The following is an 18,638-nucleotide window of genomic DNA, read 5'->3' as shown; positions in this document are numbered from 1 at the left end:
TGGGCTGTTTTCTGTGGTTTCTAATGAGACCTTTTCACATGCTATGATCCAAACCAGACACAGTCGATAGGTTATTAACAAGGAATTAAGGCTCACTTAACAAGCCTCCCAGCAACCGAAAAGGAAGACAGGCTACTTAAGGTGCATCTCTAAATCGGTCCAGTCTCTCCTGGAAACATTTGTAAGTTTCATGCACTCTTTCAGGCCCCCCTTATCTCATCTAAGGTTCTTCTGGTTTATCTCCTCTCGGCCTCCTCCCACCCACCCTCCACACTTCTCACAGAGACCTCACCAGAACACAAACCAGACTGGATGGACCCTCTCCTGATGACAGGTGCCTAGACTGCAAGCTTCATGTGGCAGGTGCAGAATCTACTTTCCGTATTCCACACCAAAGAAGAGATTTCAAAACGCAGACTCAATCAGATCATGTCCCTCTTCTGCTCAAATGCTCCGACGGCTACCTGCTCTGTGGCTGCAGGATCTGCCCACCCCTCTCCTCGTCCGTCCTCCCGGCTCCTGTTCACTGTGATCCAGCCCCACAGGCCAGCTTGCTCTTCACACACACCGTGGCCTTTTTAACGGCTGCTCCCTCAGCCTGGGACTTCCTCCCTCCACATCTCCTCGTCACTGAGGCTTCACTTCAAGTGCCGCCTTTTCTCCCTCACCGATTCCACATTTCTGTTAGATTTTCTTAGTACGGCTAAGAGGGTGATGAGTTTCTGATGTATTTATTCTGTCTTACCTGCTTATCATATCTTTTACTACAAGTAAGCTCCATAAAACCAGGAGGCTTTTCCACATGGCACCACATGCCCAGGGCCTAGAATAGTGACCAGCATGCAGTAGGGGCTCCATGGGTATCAGTGAAATCACCGAATGCTTGCATGACCTGTATTCTCGTTTAGGCATCTGGTACAGTGCTTGTCATGTAACAGGTATCTCTTCAATGACAATTCATGACTCGTGATCATTTTGAGATAAAGTCTACGTCTTCAATATGGCATGTAGGACCCTTCTCGTCTTAGACCCTACCCATCTCTTCTCCTCCTCCCATTTTATTCTTCAGAAGTACTCAATGTCCTGCGGTTACCTGAACATGCCATATTATTTCGCGCTGCCCTGTCCTTCCACATGGTGTCCCTCTGCCTGCGATGTTCCCATTGCTGGGACTGCCCTTTACCACCATCTCCCTGGTATACAGATGATCAGTCTCTCCTGAGTTTTCACAAAGCCCTGAACATGCTGTTATTATGTTTCTTGTACTGGAATGGAATGCTTTTTTTTTTCCTTTTCTTTTTTACACCTTCTCTATCTCTCTCAATTGACAATTCCGTCTCTGAGAGTGAGGGTCACCATGCCTTATTCATCTTTCTAGCATCTAATTCAATGCGTGGCATCTAAGAGAATCTCAATATTTGTTGAATTATCTAAACTTAAGCCATATTAGGCATACACTTAAAATGCCAAAAAGAGGCGCCTGGGTGGCTCAGTTGGTTAAGCATCCGACTTCAGCTCAGGTCGTGATCTCATGGTTCGTGGGTTCAAGCCCCACATCCAGCTCGGTGCTGACTGCTCAGAGCCTGGAGCCTGCTTTGGATTCTGTGTCTCCCTCTCTCTCTGTCCCTCCCCTGCTCACGCTCTGTCTCTCTCTTTCTCTCTCTCTCTGTCTCAAAAATACACAAACATTTAAAAAAATATTTTAAATGCCAAAATGCCTTCATTTCAGACTATGTTTACTGTTAAAAACATAAAATACACTATAAGCTTAATAAGAACATGAGAATTCAACTAACTAAAATAATGAGATCTAGTAATTACATTAATTTGGTTAATACTGAAAAAAATGTAGTATTTCCCTAATACTTACCAAAGCATAAAAGCACATATGACAGAACTATAGCAATTATAGTTAAAAAAAAAAAAAAAAGAAAGAAAGAAAAAGAAAAAAGAGTATAATAATCTTAAGGGAAAAAAACCACCAAGAAAACAAATACTTACTTATTTTTGGTCAGTCATTATCTTGGGATCTGGCTTACTTCTCACAGGCCTTTCCAAAAATCGTAATACTAGTAGTTCCAACATCTTTTTAAAAAAGGTTTCATTTAACCAACTGCTAACACAGCTGGCCTGAGGTCTGAATCCCAATCATAGCACCAATCACATAAACCCAAACACAAAGCAAAAAGAGAAGAAAAAATAAAAGCCGTCCTTCCAAGAAGATACAGCACCAGAGAAGATGCTCACCACCCCAGAGAAGCATCTGTCCATTGACATTGACCTCAATCACACTCTGCAGCACAAAATGCTCATTAAAAACACTCAAGATTATTTATAACCTGTGGGTCATTTCCTTAATCGGCCAACTTTTTTTTTTTTTTTTTAAATCATCAGATTTGACTATTTCATTTAAAACAACCCAACAGGTTAGAAATACTGGAAACAAATCAAATAATTAGTGTATCAGATGAAAACTCTTTTGAAAGAAAAGCAAGGGATGTAACAGAGTGCTAAAAGGAGCCCAGATTGGCCAGGCACCAGCCCCCATTTCTCCCCACCTCAGGCAGCTGGCTGTTAGCATTATCTAGAGAAGCCTCCAAACTTGGGGTCTCATCTCTGATTTGAAGCACTTCTTCTGTTGAGACGCTGCCAGTGGAATCTTGAGACTGAACAAGTAGATCGGGATGGTCTGGCAGTGTTTCGTCTGCAGTAGAATCACTGTTTAACTGCAAGGAGAAACAGGAAAATAAGGAAGTCATCCGTGAGCCACACCGCCTCTGTATCTTATTTTGGGGGCTTAGTTAGAAAGAGCCTGACTTCCTAAAATTACCTCCCCCCCCCCCCACTCTGTGACAGAATCGATGCTGTTAATATGAGCAGCTAACCCAGCAGCATGAGCTGCATCCATTCATGCAGGTTAAGCTTCGCTAAATAAAAACTACCAAAGTGGAAGACCTCCGCATAACTACGTTCATCGTGAACCCAAATTCACTTTTTATGGTAATATGTTGTGTTTTCAGCCGGTGTGAACATTTGTGAGGACCGGGGCTCTCTCCCTCCCTGTGGCTCCAGGGCCCGGCAGGCAGTGCTTTCGCAAGAAGCAGCGTTAACCGGGGGGCAGGCACGTAAGTCTGAACAGGCTGTTCACTTCTCTAAGCCAAAATATGACAAGACTTCAGTCAGCCAAGAAGAATTAGGACAATAAAGTTGTTGTAATGGCAGTCTGTCATTAGTGGGTTTATATTCTTGGAAAAGAATCAGAAAAAAAGGGAATACTAGAGTTTTTCCTTTTATAAGCAGGGTTATAAATTCTTTACAGTCAGTAACATAAATCATCAAGTTTCTGATTCAGAGTAGGTAAAGGCAAAAACCATCATTCCCCCTGTGAAGAGGAAGCAACTTTGAATTCGTTTTTTTTTATTTTGTTACCACTAGGACTAGGGTTGGCCTTATAAGGAGATAGTTCTTTTCTTTTTTTCTCTCTCTTTCTTCTTTTTTTTTTTTTTTTTTTTAGTTTTCATTTTTATTTAAATTCTACTTAGTTAACATGTAGTGCCATATTGGTTTCAGGAGCAGAATCTAGTGGTTCATCACTTCCATACAATACCCAGTGCTCATCCCAACAAGTGTCCTCCTTAATGCCCATCACCCATCTAGCCCCAATCCGTCTACCACCTCCCCTCCAGCAACCTTCAGTTTGTTTTCAGTCCTTAAGAGTCTCTTGTCATTTGTTTTCCCTCTCTTTTCCCTTCCCCTCTGTTCATCTGTTTTATTTCTTAAATTTTACACATTAGTGAAATCATATGGTATCTGTCTTTCTCTGACTTATTCACTTAGCATTAATAAACTATATAAATGGCAAGATTTCATTCTTTTTGGTGGCTGAGTAATATTTCATTGTATATATATACCACATCTTCTTTATCCATTCATCAGTCGGTGGACATTTGGACTCTTTCCATAATGTGGCTATTGTTGATAGTGCTGCTATAAACACTGGGGTGCATGTGCCCCTTCGAATCTTTTTGTATCCTGTGGGTAAATACCTAGTAGTGCAGTTGCTGGGTCATAGGGTGGTTCTATTTTTAACTTTTTGAGGAGCCTCCATGCTGTTCTCCAGAGCGGCTGCACCAGTTTGCATTCCCACCAACGGTGTTAAGAGGGTTTCCCCTTTCTCTGCATCCTCACCAACATCTGTGGTTTACTGTGTTGTTAATTTTAGCCACACTGACAGGTGTGAGGGGCTATCTCATTGTGGTTTCGATTTGTATTTCCCTGGTGATGAGTGATGTTGAGCATCTTTTCATGTGTCTGTTAGCCATCTGGATGTCTTCTTTGGAAAAATGTCTATTCCTGTCTTCTCCCATTTCTTAACTGAATTATTTATTTTTTGGGTGTTGAGTTTGGTAAGTTCTTTATAGATTTTGGATACTAATCCCTTATCAGATATTTACAAGTATCTTCTCCCATTCTGTCGGTTGCCTTTTAGTTTTGTTGACTGTTTCCTTCATTGTAAAGAAGCTTTTTATTTTGATGAGGTCCCAGTAGTCCAGTTTTGCTTTTGTCTCCCTTGCTCTGGAGACGTGCTGAGTAAGAAGTTGTTCCGGCCGAGTTCAGAGGGGTTGGTGCCTGTGTTCTCCTCTAGGATTTTGAGGAGACAGGCAGTTCTATCCCATGGCTCTCATGGGAGCAAACCTCTGTTAAGCATTTATTGTAGGCTGGGTGGCCTTCCTCCTCATAAAATTCCCATGAGGCAGACACTATCCAGAGTCCAGTTTTAAAGGGGAAGTTAGGTAGGTTGACCACAGTTACACAGAAGGTTGGCGGCACAATGCCACGGTCTGGCTCCACGGAGGGCTGGTGCCTCCTTCAGTCACTGTTGCCAGTAACTCGATTAAATGAAAGTAGTCCCAAGGAGGACGAAGCGTTAGGTGGCATGGATGTGGAGGCAGACGGCTTGGTTCCAGCCTACTTAACTAGTAGCTATGTGTCCTGGGACAAGTGGCTCGTCCTGCAGAATTGCGATAACGGTACTTACTTCATGTGGTTGGGGGGCGGGGCGTTCTGCAGACTAATAGATGCCAAACACCCTTCACAGAGGCTGGGGCATGACAAGCATCCAGTGAGTGGTAACAGCTGCTGTTATTATCATCAGTTGCTGTTCATCATTTAACACTTACATGAGGGTTGACTGAAAGACATCGTGGGACGACAATGAGATGCCCAAATTGGAGAGGTGACCGGAAGCCACGTGCAAACTGGCAACTTCCCATTTTGTTTACAGCCAGAGCAGCCCCTGCCACTCGACACTGCGGCCAGCGCTCCACCAGCCGACTGAACGTGGAGCAAACAGGGGCAAAAGAGAGGGCATGGCTGGGCTCAGTGTGAAAAGGGTATCCCTTGAGAGCTAGGTCAGTGCAGCCTGCTGGCAACACTGATTCCTATCTATGTGCCCCGCGGGGGCCCTTCCATACCTCCTTTCCTCCTGCCACCCCTTTCACTCCCACATTTCTGAGCAGGCAGACTAGCCTTGCGGGCTTCCTTTTCTCATGTTTCACTCACTCTTTAATCTCTGCCATGCAGCCTCTGGGCCACAAGTCGGAACCCCCACATATAACTGACCTGATCTCGAAAGGCACAAAGCTGTGCTCGATCTTTCCACGCCAACCAGCGAAGAAAAGTGGGTGGCGGATAAAGCAGTGTTGGTGTCCACACGGATACCAAAACTACGTGTCACTCAAGATGAGGACCTCTAGAAGTGTCCAGAGCGACTCGCCATCACTAGGAGAGAAGGTAACACTGTCTCAGCTGCTGAAGGGTGTGCGGCATAAACGTAAATGTTGAGTAATGTCATGAACAGCACGCTCCGTTAGCAATGCAACTCTGTATTTTCATTTCGGTGTGTGCGGTTTACCCAAAGTGAAATGAAAATCGGAAAATCCAGAGACAGTAATTACTAAGGTGGAAGTTAAGAGGAGAGTGAGACCAACTGTCGCTGTATGAGAAGGTAAGTGTGTACCATCTGTGTGCGGGACAGTATCTGGCTTGCTGTGAGAGCTGCTTCCTCTTCCGAGGACTCGTCCGTGTCTTCTTGGTTGGTCAGGTTCAGGCTGGGGGTGCTGCTGGAGCACTGGTACTCTTGGAGGGAGGGAGTGTCCCCTTTGTCAATACTGTCCAGTGAGCGCCTGCGGACTCCCCAGTTGAAATTGTCCATACTTTCACCCTGGAAAAGAAAGACATGATCTCTAAGGCCTCAGATACATGTGTATAAATACAGTAAACACAACACACCAGGAAAACATGTACTGAGATGAAAAATACTCAATGCATCATCATAAGCAGAGTTTCAATCAGCCCTTCAATTTCTCGAAACTTTTAAAACATCGTTAAATATTCATATTTAAAGAGATCACAATATTTGGTTGAGCCTGTTTTAACTAAATAATTTTCTTGACCTCCTATATTGTATGACTGGGGACCGACTAAACCTACTGTCTAGGCCATTTCTATTCTAATGCCCAAACACAAATGAGACCACGAAGAAGACGAATACATCACAGACAACGATACATAAACAATCCACAACACCAGGCTGCAACTTACCTGCAGTTCCTGGTTAGCAAAAAGGAAAACACACAGAATTAGAAAGAACGAAGACAAACATTTAAATATACGCTACACTTTTGGGGGAAAACTCTTTGTGATTTCTCAAACCCAAAGACTGATTCAAGCTCTGGATTAAGCTCTGAGTAGAAAGCCAACATGTGATTCAAATTACTTTTTTATGCAAAATATATTATGAAGAAGTCAGAGACAGACACTGAAAACAACATTTCTGTGATACACTTTGCAAACACGAACTTTCAGAAAATCTTCAAGATTTACATAGATTTAATACTTGATACAATGCAAAACTGACTTAAAGTACCCACATTCAGTTGACAACATACAGGGTCACAATTATTTTCATCTAGAGAATGTTTCTGGCTAAACCCAGTGGCCATTTTTTACAATAAAATAGTCTAAAATCAAGATCAAAGCCATCAAAACATAACTTTTGACAAGTTCAAAAGGTCAAGAGGAAATAGGGCAGATTTCAATTTCACCCCACTTATGGATTTATAGAAGTTATGTTTCTGTTATTCTAAGCTGATCCTCCTTTTGCAAGGATATAATTCTTACACTCGCTCTTAAGCCCTGATATGACAAATGACAATGAGTTGGCCAGCAATATAGGATTTATTTGTGTTCCTTTACTCAAGAGGCACTGGCTAGGATAGAGGTTTTCAAATCCTTTTTTTTTTTTTTTTTTTTAAATAAAGCAAAGCAATACTTATTTCGAATGAAATTTAAAATGGAAGTCAACCGTGCAAAGCTGATGAACTAAACCCAAGCCGCTCTGGCTCCAAAAGGTAACAAGGAGCTCTTTGCCTGCACTCTGGGTACAGCCTTGAAGTCTTAGAAACCCTGTAGGTCAAAGTTCGAAAAGCCACCTTCCTACCAGATATTTCAGTTATTATTATGTAGCACAGTACATAATAATGGCAACAGCCCTAAATATTTGTTTGGTGAATGAATGACTACACACGGGGAGCTTCCAAGGTTGGCAGGTGTTTGGGGGGTATTTTAGAAGTTTAATTAACAGTTTCATTTGTTTTGTAGCAAAGTATTTCCTACTACCATGTTTTAAGCAAGACTATATTTAGGTTTTAAAGAATCTCTACTATTTGAATTGTCTAATGATGAGGCATACATGAACACCACCCACCCAAATCACTATGACTTGAATTAAAGACAAAACTACATTAAGCGTCTTTAATTCAATTTGCCAAAGTTCTGTTCAAAATCCATGTTAATTAGTACCTATGTATTAGGGCGTGGGATAAACTTGGAAGCATTTACAGAGGTCTTAAAAAAAAAAGAAGATAAAAAAGCAAACAAAATAAATAACTTTACCATTACAAACATGTCAAGAGCCTGCCTGCCTTCACAAATTTTAAACTCTCAATTGAAAACAAATAACTGCATTAGAGTTTAGGAGCTGCTCATGCCCTTGTGGTCGGGCAGCAAGGCTCTTCAATCCATCAGACTTTCTTGCCTGATTATTCAAGTCAGTCCTACTTCTTACAACGTGTTTTTGAAACTGGGGATGTGAAATCAATTTTAGAGGATGGTGATCTGCCACTTTGGAAAAAAAAAATGAAAGACAATAGGAAATATCAGCGTGCATAACAGCATAGGGTGAGGCTGCATATTCTTTTTATTTTTTTTCAAGTAACCTCTACACCCAGTGTGGGGCCTGAACTCACAACCCCAAGATCATGAGTCACACGATCCACTGGCTCCACTGAGCCAGCAAGGTGCCACAAGGCTGCGTATTCTTGAAACTTTCATTTTAAAGGTATGTGTATCTACTTGGATGTGATATAAAATGTATTAAGTATGGATCACAGTAAAAACAAAAACAAAAAAAGTTTAAAAGCCACTGCCCTATGAGGCCGAATAATACTTGCTTGGGGGCTCCTGTGAACCTATCCATGTGTCTTTGGGAACATGTTCATGCCGAGTACAAAGGCAATTGGTCTGACCCTGAGCCACCATGGTTGTACCCTTCTATATGCAAAGGAGGATGAAGCATGTAGGAGGACCTCCTTAAACTGGTCTCCTGTCCTCAACTAATGATGTGACACGGCGCAGGCCATTACATTTCATCCCTCCTCACCTATTAGAGCCAAAGGAAACATCCCTTCAAGAGGGTTAATCAATGCATTTGAGTTATGTGAGCGACTTTAAATTCTTTGGAGAAAGATGTGTCAATGACATGGGATGGATACCGGATGACAAGGCATTTTGGGCTTCTCAAATATAGGTTATTTGTATACATTTTAGAATGAACACTTTTGAAACTTATGTGACAAACGTTTTAGGTTTAGGAGTTGCAAGTTTAGGGGGATGAGCTACAGGAATAGGTCCCGAAGAGCCTCACAATGTCAGGGCAATCCTGTTCTCTTTGCCACAATGACTGTTTCAGAAATTGGCAAATGATCCAGCTTGACCCACTCATGTAACAGGAAGTGTGCTGAGGACGTTCAGGAGAGCAACTTCTTCACTGTTACAAAAGTGACCTTCATTTGCTTTGAACACTGCTGGATGTGGACATAACCATGTGACAGAGACTTGCAGAGAAGGGCGGAGCCTAGCCAACTGCAGAGAAATGATCAGAGACCTCCCTGAGCCACATCTAAATAAGCTATAACCCTCTGGACTACCTCAGTTTTGTAAGCTCGTAAATCCGCCTTTTGAGTCCGATTTTTCATTTCGAAATCATCCAAACTGACACATACCTATCGATTTAATCTAGACTGAATCAACTTAGAGGAGAGAGCCCCTTGGTGCTACGTGAAAGGAGTCATTTGAGGGGGCTGGCTACAATACGAAGAAGAAAACAGTGAGGATGTCGCAGGTAGAATCTCGGTCATTTGACACAGTAGAGAGTTCTGGAAAGTCAAAGCCCTCGAAATCATGTGAGTTCATTTAATTTAACTTAGTGTTAAGTGTTTGTACTTATACTTTAAAATAGTGTTAGATAAATTTTAATATAATTTTTTACCATTTTGCTGCATATTAATTTGTCTGTCTCATTTGAAACATAAGCATATCCTAAATTAAAGACATAACTTTGGAAGAAACCCATTTTTCACTTTTTATTTCTTGGGGCAAAGAGTAAGAATTAGACGTTCCTCTTCTGTTTCAGACTACTTCTGCTAACTGACCAACCGTACTAGTCACGTTTACTTCCCAATTTAGATTTTTACCTTTAAAAACATTTTTGTTTAATTCGTTTGTTGTTTCAAGTTTTTATTTAATTTCTAGTTAGTTAACATATAGTGTAGTATTAGCTTCAGGAGTAGAATTTAGTGATTAGTCACCTATGTGTAACACCCAGTGCTTATCACAAGTGCCCTCCTTAATGCCCATCACCCATCTAGCCCGATTTTACCTTCTTGACCTCACACTGACCTTAATAAGGAAAGATGCTATGGTCAAACACTTAATTCTCATATACTTGCAACTGTAAGCTATAAATATACGGACTGCCCACATCCTTACCTCTGCATCTTCCAATTCAACATCTAAAAAGTCAAAATCCTTAAAAACGCCAAATTGTTGTTCACTGCTGTTGTCTTCCACGGCCACTTCTTCCTCTTGAATCATGTCTTCTGTTGCAGAAATTAGGCTGGTCTGTTGGTCACCAACTTCCAAATCCTCATTAGAAGAAAATACAACCTAAGGTGCAGCCAAAAAAAAAAAAAAAAAAAAAAAAGGCCACCCGTCAGCATTGTCACTCTGCTCATGAGACACTGGTGCCCGAAGAGCCACCGCAGGCTTCATCTGTCAAAGAATTCAGAGCTTCAATCTGGTTTTCATGCTAAAGTCGAACTGGTTGAATACTTAATTAATGTAACTTCCAAGTACCATGGAGACCATATCTTTTTCATCCTTAGTTAATGCCATGAAATAAGGGAAGTTAGAAAAGGCAAGCAAGGAGACAGAATAATTTCCATTTTTTTTAATGGAGTAGTAACAGGATTTTTACAGCCTTTATGCATGCAATCATGATTACTCACGGATGGATTCTTTGGAAGGCCAGATTCTGGACCACAGAGAGAAAGCACATTCATTAGCTTTTCTCTTGTTCTTCGCTAAGGGGGAAAAAAAATGCAAATGCTAGGATTACTGATAAGTAAGACAAATTCTCAAGCTGTCATACATACAACAAAATTGATTCTTCTGTAGATGTTCGGTTCTGATTTTTTTTTTTTTTTTTAATGTACCTGTGATAACTGTGGCCTTTTCCAGCTAACAGGAACCAAGGCATTAGAATTAGAACCAGAAGAAGTAGAAGAAGTACTCCTAGTAACTGCAATAACTTTGGGTTTCCCATTTCTTCCAGCTGCACTATGCTGATCGCCATACTTATTTCCAATGATTGGTGTCTGCAGAGAAACAAAAAGGACAGTGTTTGACTGGGATATTTCACCATAAAGGGGTTAGTAGTGGATCTGTAAGGACTTTTTTTTTTTCTTTTTACAAACAACCAAAAAAAAAAAAAAAAAAAAAAAAAGCAAAGGAAGATAACAGCATAAAGTAGATGTTACAAAAATCAAATGGAATGATGTCTTTTAAAAAATTAATTTATTTTTTAAAATTTGTTTGTTTATTTAAGTTATCTCTATACCCAGTGTGGGGCTTGAACTCACGGCCCCAAAATCAAGAGTTGCCTGCTTTGGGCGCCTGGGTGGCTCAGGTGGTTAAGCATCCGACTTCGGCTCAGGTCATGATGTCACAGTTTGCGAGTCTGAGCCCTGCATTGGGCTCTGTGCTGACCGCTCAGAGCTTAGAGCCTGCTTCAGATTCTGTGTCTCCCTCTCTCGCTGCCCCTCCTCTGCTCACACTGTCTCTCTCAAAAATAAATAAACATAAAAAAAAAATTAAAGAGTTGCATACTTCCAATGAGCCAGTCAGGCACCACATGATGTCTTTTTTTTTTTTTAATCAGGAGACTTCACTTCACTGAAAATGACTCCCTGAGAAGATGAGACAATCAGACAGCTCATTCCTATTTTATTATTATCTTCTTAAGTTTATTTATTTATTTTTTAAGTTTTACTTATCTATTTAGAGAGAGAAAGCACAGGCAGGGAGGAGCAGAGAGGGGAGACAGAATCCTAAGCAGGCTCAGCGCCAACAGCACAGAACCCAACGTGGGGCTTGAACTCACGAACTGAGAAATCATGACCTGAGCTGAGATCAAGAGTCGGACGCCTAACTGACTGCACCACCCAGGTGTTTCTTAAGTTTATCTCTTTAGAGAGAGAGCACGAGTGGGGTAGGGGCAGAGAGAGAGGGAGGGAGAATTCCAAGTAGGCCGCATGCTGTCAGCACAGAGACTGATGCGGGGCTTGAACTCATGAACTGTGAGATCATGGCCTGAGCCAAGATCAAGAGTCAGATATTTAACCAACTGAACCGCCCAGGCGCCCCTACTTACTCCTATTTTAAATAGGGATCTGCTTTCTTTAAAAAAAAAAACACCATCTTCATGCCCCTCTTCAGGAAAGTAGCAACTTGGAATAAAATCTGGCACACCTTAGGTTGCTGGGTAAGAGGGGATGTTTGTTTCCTTTGCCTTCCTGTGGCTGCCTAGCACATACATTTCAGTCTCTTCTGAATAGACTGTGTGCTCTTCTCATTGCCATGCTGAAGTTGTCCTCTCCCCTGACCTAGGCCAGAGGCACTGATGTGCGATAGGTTTCTTTAGTCATCAACTGTGACCTTCCCACCAGCAGGGAAAACTACATCCACGGACTCGGTCGTGGTGAATGATTTGGCCATAAGAGTGTGGCTGTCAACATGGTGACAAAAGACAAGAGGACTCTTCGAGACACTGAGACCTTCTACAACACCTCCATTGAGGAGATGCCCCTCAGTGTTGCTGACCTTATCTGAGGGGCTGTCCTGCGACCTAACCCTACCCGAGGTTCAGTCCTTAGGGGGTGAAGAGCAGCAGGAACAGGGAGGGAAGGGAGCCTAAGGATGGACTTCTCATTTTTCCCCCTTTGACTAAACGTCACTTTTTGAGGCAAAAAAAAAAAAAAACCAGAAACAAAAACAAAAATCCACCACCTTCATATCCCCCACCATGATTATGAAATATATCCTCTTTGAAAGCTCAGCAAATATTAAAGTGATTTAAAACAAAAAACAAAAAACAAAAAACCACCTGTCATCTTACCACTCAGATTTAATCTATTACCATTTTGGTGTTTTTTCAATGCATACTGTTCTATGTGCTTCAGTAATGTGCTTTTGCAAATATTCAAGCTGGGTAACAACTCCAAAGAGGAAGGGATCTATGTAGCTTCTCCCTACAAATCTGATGTGTAACATTTCCAAGTTTGTTTCGGTAAAAATTCTATGCTCATCCACAATTCATCTGTATTTATTCTGGCTTTGTGAAGCATCTTGAATTTACATCTGAAAATCGTATTCAAGCTCATTTGCATGTCACACGGTTCCTTTATGACGTGGTTCCTGCTGCTCTCCCTAACCTCGACGTCTATCACACCCACCCTCACTTTACACTCCAGCAAACCTGAACTTGCTATTGTGTTCCAAACACACCTTGCCTTTAGGGACCTGTGTTTTGGCACATGCTGCCCCCCCCACCCCCGCCTTTGAATGGAATATTCACCAACCAAACCCATGGTCATCTTTTTTTTTTTTTTTTTTTTAAATTTTTTTTTTCAACGTTTATTTATTTTTGGGACAGAGAGAGACAGAGCATGAACGGGGGAGGGGCAGAGAGAGAGGGAGACACAGAATCGGAAACAGGCTCCAGGCTCTGAGCCATCAGCCCAGAGCCCGACGCGGGGCTCGAACTCATGGACCGCGAGATCATGACCTGGCTGAAGTCGGACGCTTAACCGACTGCGCCACCCAGGCGCCCCCCCATGGTCATCTTTTAATGGGGACTCCAGACCTCCAAGGAAGCCTTCTCTGACGCCACACATCTGGGTAATTATACTTGGACATTTGCCATGTGTTGGTGATTTGTTTACGTGGCTGTCTTCCCTAGTGCACGTGAGTCCCCTAGACCTTGTGCGATTCATCTCTGCTCCTCTACTCCAATGCCTATACACAGCATGTACTTAGTAATCTTTGAAGCAACAAATTGAAATTAAGTATATCAAGTGTTTTTGAGAATTCTTATCACTGCTTTAGACAAGATAATTAAGTTACAATTTCTGACTCAGAAGACACAGGAAAGCCCGGTTTCTTTATCAGATTCTTATACTATGTGCTTCAGGACAGAAATTCTGATATTAACTAAAAAATTAGCAACAAACATAGTTTCTATCTAAAAAACACAACCCATAAAGATTTGGATAAATTCTAACACCAAGACTGAACAACAAAACATTTTTTAAATCTATATGATTCTAATCAATAATATTAAAGAAATTAGGTCTTCCATTTTTATCTTTCTCAACTTCCCTGCAATCGTTGTTCAGTAACTTCCTTCTCGAAAAACTGGTCATTCTGAAAACCATCCCTTCTCTTTTCATTTTCTCTGCAACTGCCTAGAGACATGCCAACATGACCTTTTAATTATTCTAACAGATTCCTTATTGACTTTCCTCCTCTCCACCTGGTCTATTTTTCCATCCTGGTCTATTTTTTCCATCCTGTTGCCAGAGTAAACTTCCCCAAATGCAAATCCTACAATTTCCACTCCAGTTAAAAATCCTTTAAGAGTTCCCACTGCTTCAAGATAAAACCATCCTGTTATGATGCATGCAAGATCCCTAATGATCTTGCCTCTTCCTCTGCCTTCGGCTTCATCTACCATCATACTCTACACTTGCATTCTCTATAGTCTGTGCTCAAGATATGGTACAAATTGGAAATTTCCAGAATACCATGCTTTCTCACACTACGAGGCTTCATTCACACATGCTGCTTTTTCCTGCATTAATCTCCTGTTCCCAAGCTTCCATATATGCTTGCCTAGGGCTACTTTATCTTTCAACACCACATCAGGTTAGAGGTACACGCTGTATCTTCCTACAGTACTTTTTTTTTTTTTTTTTCAACGTTTATTTATTTTTGGGACAGAGAGAGACATAGCATGAATGGGGGAGGGGCAGAGAGAGAGGGAGACACAGAATCGGAAACAGGCTCCAGGCTCTGAGCCATCAGCCCAGAGCCCGACGCGGGGCTCGAACTCACGGACCGCGAGATCGTGACCTGGCTGAAGTCGGACGCTTAACCAACTGCGCCACCCAGGCGCCCCTCTTCCTACAGTACTTTTAACTTACTTCCAGCTAAAGCACTTATTACAATGTTTATTTACCCACTGACCCAAGAGATTGTATGCTTCCCAAGGACAGGCCTTTTTACCACCCCCACCCCAATTTCAAAGCACCTATCACAACGTCTCCTACTGAGTATGCGCTTAATCAATGCTTGTCGGATGAGTGAGTAAATGAACAAATGAAAATTTCAAATAGAGCACCTTACCTCAGATATATCAAAATGAAAATCTAAGGTCTTCCCAGGCAACTCCTTGGAGACATTATTAAAAATCTTGGTGAAGGATATTTCAGGAGAACCTAGATCTCCTCCATAGGTCTTGGGGATATCGTTGGGCACAACGAGACTTGCAGAGCGAGAGACCACCAGTTTTAATATGTTAAGGGCTTCCTTCCAGTAAGGACTCTGTTTTCAAAAAAATAATGCACATATAAAAAGTATAAATATATATTTAAGAACCAAAACTTAGTGTACACTGTAGACAATGAAAATATTATTTCTGCAAAAACTTCTGTAAGTCATTCGCTTTTACTTTCAGGTCCTTAGCAGAGGATCTGAGTTACGAAAGTTAAGAAAATTATTATTTCTACTGTCAGATTTTGGAGACATCCTATACGTTACAACGCTACCAATTCAGAATTGGTATTGCATTTCTCCTAATCGGTGCTTCACAAATATTAATTTAATTTAGGAAGTCTAATAGAGTAATCTGGCAGTAGGTTAAACAAAGGGGTTGTATGTACGTGAACTTTCTAGATAAATGAAGTTTATGCTTTCAGACTCTAAACTTTAAATAAGTCTTTTTTGAAGTCTTGGAGGCAAATAATTTTTATTTATTTATTTTTTAACGTTTATTTATTTTTTGAGACAGAGAGAGAGACAGAGCATGAACGGGGGAGGGGCAGAGAGAGAGGGAGACACAGAATCGGAAGCAGGCTCCAGGCTCTGGGCCATCAGCCCAGAGCCCGACGCGGGGCTCGAACTCACGGACCGCAAGATTGTGACCTGAGCTGAAGTCGGACGCTTAACCGACTGAGCCACCCAGGCGCCCTAAGGCAAATAATTTTTAATGCCTACTTTCTTTTTCAGACACAAAAATATTTAAAAAACTAAAAAGAATTTAGATTTTTTTCTCCATGACCCAAGCCCAAATCTGAAGGGTAGGATCGGAATGATTCCTAATTTCGATTAATCATTACATCTAAACTGATGTTCTCAGGAGTTACTGAGTTGTATAGGGTGAGTTTTTTCCCCCTACACATATGGTGGCTATGTTCTTTGAGTTATTTTTCTGCTTTCAGTTTTTGTGTATTTCGACCAACATAATTTAAAATGATTTACATGGCAGATGTACCTGTAAATATTAAAGAATTAATGTTTATCCTGTTAACGGTGATAATGTTAATATGGTTATATTATTTTAAAAGTCCTTATCTTTTAGAGAAACTTAAAAATTATGTATGAATAAAATGGTATGATGTCTGGGATTTGCTTCAACATAATCCGGAGGGGTAATAGGAGTGAGGAGAATAGAAATGAAACAGAATAATGAGCTGATTGTTGAGCTGTGTGATGGGTACAAAAGGAAGCATTCATTACATATTCTATTTTTATATTTATTTGAAATTTTCTACAGTAAAAAGGTTTTTAAAAAGCTAAAAAAAAAGATGTACTTGTAGAGAAGAAAAATCAATTTCTAATAAAGAATTTACAGTATTTTTCTGCCATCTGTTGAAAAGCATACATGTCGGGGCGCCTGGGTGGCGCAGTCGGTTAAGCATCCGACTTCAGCCAGGTCACGATCTCGCGGTCCGTGAGTTCGAGCCCCGCGTCAGGCTCTGGGCTGATGGCTCAGAGCCTGGAGCCTGTTTCCGATTCTGTGTCTCCCTCTCTCTCTGCCCCTCCCCCGTTCATGCTCTGTCTCTCTCTGTCCCAAAAATAAATAAACGTTGAAAAAAAAATTTAAAAAAAAAAAGAAAAGCATACATGTCAAAAAACCTTTTTTTCTGATTTATGGTAACATAATCACATCTCAACCTTGTGCTATACATATTGTTTCACAGCTGACCATTCTGTCAACGACCAAAAGTAAGTGAAAAATCTTTGGCAGAACTGAGTTATCCAATATGTTTAATAACCTCTTGATATGAAGACACCTAAAGCACAAAATATTTAATAAATATAAAAATGTCCACATAGATTGTGACATTTTAAGTACATCATTTTTTTTTTTAACGTTTTATTTATTTTTGAGACAGAGAGAGACAGAGCATGAACGGGGGAGGGGCAGAGAGAGAAGGAGACACAGAATCGGAAGCAGGCTCCAGGCTCTGAGCCATCAGCCCAGAGCCCGATGCGGGGCTCGAACGCACGGACCGCGAGATCGTGACCTGAGCCGAAGTCGGCCGCTTAACCGACTGAGCCACCCAGGCGCCCCAAGTACATCATTTTTTTTTTTTTTTCAACGTTTATTTATTTTTGGGACAGAGAGAGACAGAGCATGAACGGGGGAGGGGCAGAGAGAGAGGGAGACACAGAATTGGAAACAGGCTCCAGGCTCTGAGCCATCAGCCCAGAGCCCGACGCGGGGCTCGAACTCACGGACCGCGAGATCGTGACCTGGCTGAAGTCGGACGCTTAACCGACTGCGCCACCCAGGCGCCCCAGTACATCATTTTTTTAAAGTAGTTTATATTTAACAAAGTTATGACTAAGTAGACATCATCATTTTTTTCTGACAGAAATAATTAGAAGCTCTCGGCATTGCAAAAAGCTAAAACTTTTTCAGAGATGTTTCTATAAAGTATATTGGTAGTTGTGCCTAAAATACAAAAGATTATCAGGAGGAGCTCCATTCTGTGAAATGTTTAATGTCTGAATAAAGCAGATGTCACTTAACCATGATGACCTGTCAGCTAAATATGACTTCGGTTCACACAAGAGTCGAAAATAAATTTGGGTCAACATTTTGAAATTAGGAGATTTTACAGAAAAACCCACATTTCCAGTTTCTCTTTAAAAGTTAGAAGTTCTGGCTGCCCTGGATTCTGTATTCCAACATGGCAGCCAGGAGGGGAAGCTAAGTTGTGCTGTTCCTTTTAGATGGGGAGTGTGCCTTCACTTAGTCAGAAATCTATGCCCTCATATGGTTACTTGCTTGCCCAGTGGACACGTGAGCTTGTGGTTCTGAATATAAAATAATGCATCTGCATTTTTTTTAATTAGTAATTCAATGTGGTGTGTGTCTCTATGGGAGACCCAGCAAATACTTGATGAGTTAACTTCTTATACCTTAAGAAGAAAAGAAAAATGTGCTTTAGAAAAAAATACATACAATTGTTATTTGGTGAAGCCTCTCATTCAGAGAGAAGATAGAGAAAATAAACAGGGTCACCAAAGAACTTTAACGTTATTTGCATTCACTGATCTTCAAGGGAATATAAAAGGAATCTGGATTACTGAACGGAATAATGGAAACCAATAGCATTTTATTACTTTCAGATATGGGCTAAGACAAATTCATCGCTAACCAAGTATTTCCATTTGTAAGTTTTGCTTTCTTGAATGCAAATATAACTGGGGTAGAAACAAAAATCTTAATCTGTTAAGGCTCTTAAAGAGTTTGCTCTCTTTGATAAATTGTATCCACAACACTGCTCTGCTCAGCAAGACCTTTCTTAACAGATAATTCAAAGGTGAAATTCAGTACAGACCAGACTGACTTACCATCATTTACGTGGTTTAAACCAAGTCTGATTTCC

At 41.1% G+C, this 18,638-nt stretch overlaps 1 protein-coding gene and 1 non-coding gene across 8 annotated transcripts in view; one reads left to right on the top strand and one right to left on the bottom strand.

Annotated features, from left to right (window-relative positions):
• The window catches only part of FRYL (FRY like transcription coactivator), a 272,920-nt gene that overhangs the window by 23,259 nt on the left and 231,023 nt on the right, over window positions 1–18,638 (bottom strand). For all 7 annotated transcript variants that reach the window (XM_086705110.1, XM_086705108.1, XM_086705107.1 and 4 more), the window contains 6 exons: window positions 15,085–15,282; window positions 10,836–10,997; window positions 10,629–10,703; window positions 10,111–10,287; window positions 6,020–6,223; window positions 2,559–2,726 (listed from right to left, as the gene is read on the bottom strand). In XM_086705110.1, the coding sequence (XP_086561236.1) occupies window positions 2,559–2,726; window positions 6,020–6,223; window positions 10,111–10,287; window positions 10,629–10,703; window positions 10,836–10,997; window positions 15,085–15,282 (984 nt within the window). The remainder of the gene's footprint in view (window positions 1–2,558; window positions 2,727–6,019; window positions 6,224–10,110; window positions 10,288–10,628; window positions 10,704–10,835; window positions 10,998–15,084; window positions 15,283–18,638) is intronic.
• Window positions 12,100–12,213, top strand: LOC147582009 (small nucleolar RNA SNORA67). Its single transcript, XR_015250693.1, has one exon. It is a non-coding gene; the product is annotated as a small nucleolar RNA SNORA67 (small nucleolar RNA).

Source organism: Puma concolor, chromosome B1, assembly GCF_028749965.1.
Source record: "Puma concolor isolate L17-30 chromosome B1, mPumCon1.1.hap2, whole genome shotgun sequence".
Classification (NCBI taxonomy): domain Eukaryota; kingdom Metazoa; phylum Chordata; class Mammalia; order Carnivora; family Felidae; genus Puma; species Puma concolor.
Note: the sequence above shows the minus strand (reverse complement) of the source record. Positions and strands in the feature narration are given on the sequence as shown.